The sequence below is a fragment of the Saccoglossus kowalevskii genome, unplaced genomic scaffold, assembly GCF_978046115.1.
Source record: "Saccoglossus kowalevskii unplaced genomic scaffold, keSacKowa6.1 SCAFFOLD_124, whole genome shotgun sequence".
NCBI lineage: Eukaryota > Metazoa > Hemichordata > Enteropneusta > Harrimaniidae > Saccoglossus > Saccoglossus kowalevskii.
In genome coordinates this window covers 163,856-164,680 of record NW_028188646.1, presented here as the reverse complement: position 1 = coordinate 164,680, position 825 = coordinate 163,856, and the positions used below count along the sequence as shown (strand labels likewise).

Genomic DNA, 825 nt, shown 5'->3' with positions numbered 1-825 from the left:
TCGCGCTATAAGAGGTGACGTCTCATTTGGTAGTAAACTTTCCAAAATCGGAAGATTTCATTTTCTTTACCTGGAGATAATCGGAACTGGAATTCCATAGAATACCGAGAATTGAGACAGTTTCTTTGTCACTTGAACGGCCGTCTATTTTCGTAGTTTTCTTTAAGAGGGTGTCATTTGTACTCCATGATCGTAAGTTGAACTTATATACGTGTAGCGAGCATTTCAGTGGATTGTTCGTAAAACTGCAAAGCTTGCATTGGTGTTTCACAGCCAGTAACCACGTCGTCCACATATAAATTCTTTTGCAAATTAATTGCAGTAGAATTATCGGAGTATGAATCGGTCAGATGTCGCAGTGCCGCGTTTAAAATAAAAGGTGAACTGGTTGCGCCGAACAATATTGCCTTAAATTGGTATGTCTTGAAGGGACTAGCAATGTCAGTCGGATCTCTTAACCACAGAAATTTAATGAATTTTCTGTCGGATTCATCCAGTTGTTTTTGCAGAAATGCCTTCTCAATGTCTGCCGTCATAGCTATTGTCCGATTTCTCGATCGTCATCGGTGACTTCCTGGATGAAGCCCTGCTTAAGTTGTTTTTGTATGATGGTGTCGTAAACTTTCACAAGTTCGCTTGGCAATTTGTTGATCATATTTCTGGTGCGTGGGGTGGCTGACTGTAAGTTTGTCGGCAAAATATCATGATCTGGTCGCCATGGCAACTTAGCGATACACCTTCCGTCCTTGCTGGACAAGCAATTATCAACAAATTGGCGATGTTGTTCATCATGGGTGGCTTTGGGTTCGCTTACTTTGATGGTGT

At 41.5% G+C, this 825-nt stretch overlaps 1 protein-coding gene across 1 annotated transcript; it reads right to left on the bottom strand.

Moving 5' to 3' along the window:
- Positions 1 to 203: 203 nt before the first annotated feature.
- LOC146725544 (uncharacterized) lies at positions 204 to 536 on the bottom strand. The gene has a single exon (XM_085496317.1). The coding sequence runs from the start codon at positions 534 to 536 to the stop codon at positions 204 to 206; it is 333 nt and encodes a 110-aa protein (XP_085352443.1).
- Between the last annotated feature and the right edge of the window lie 289 nt (positions 537 to 825).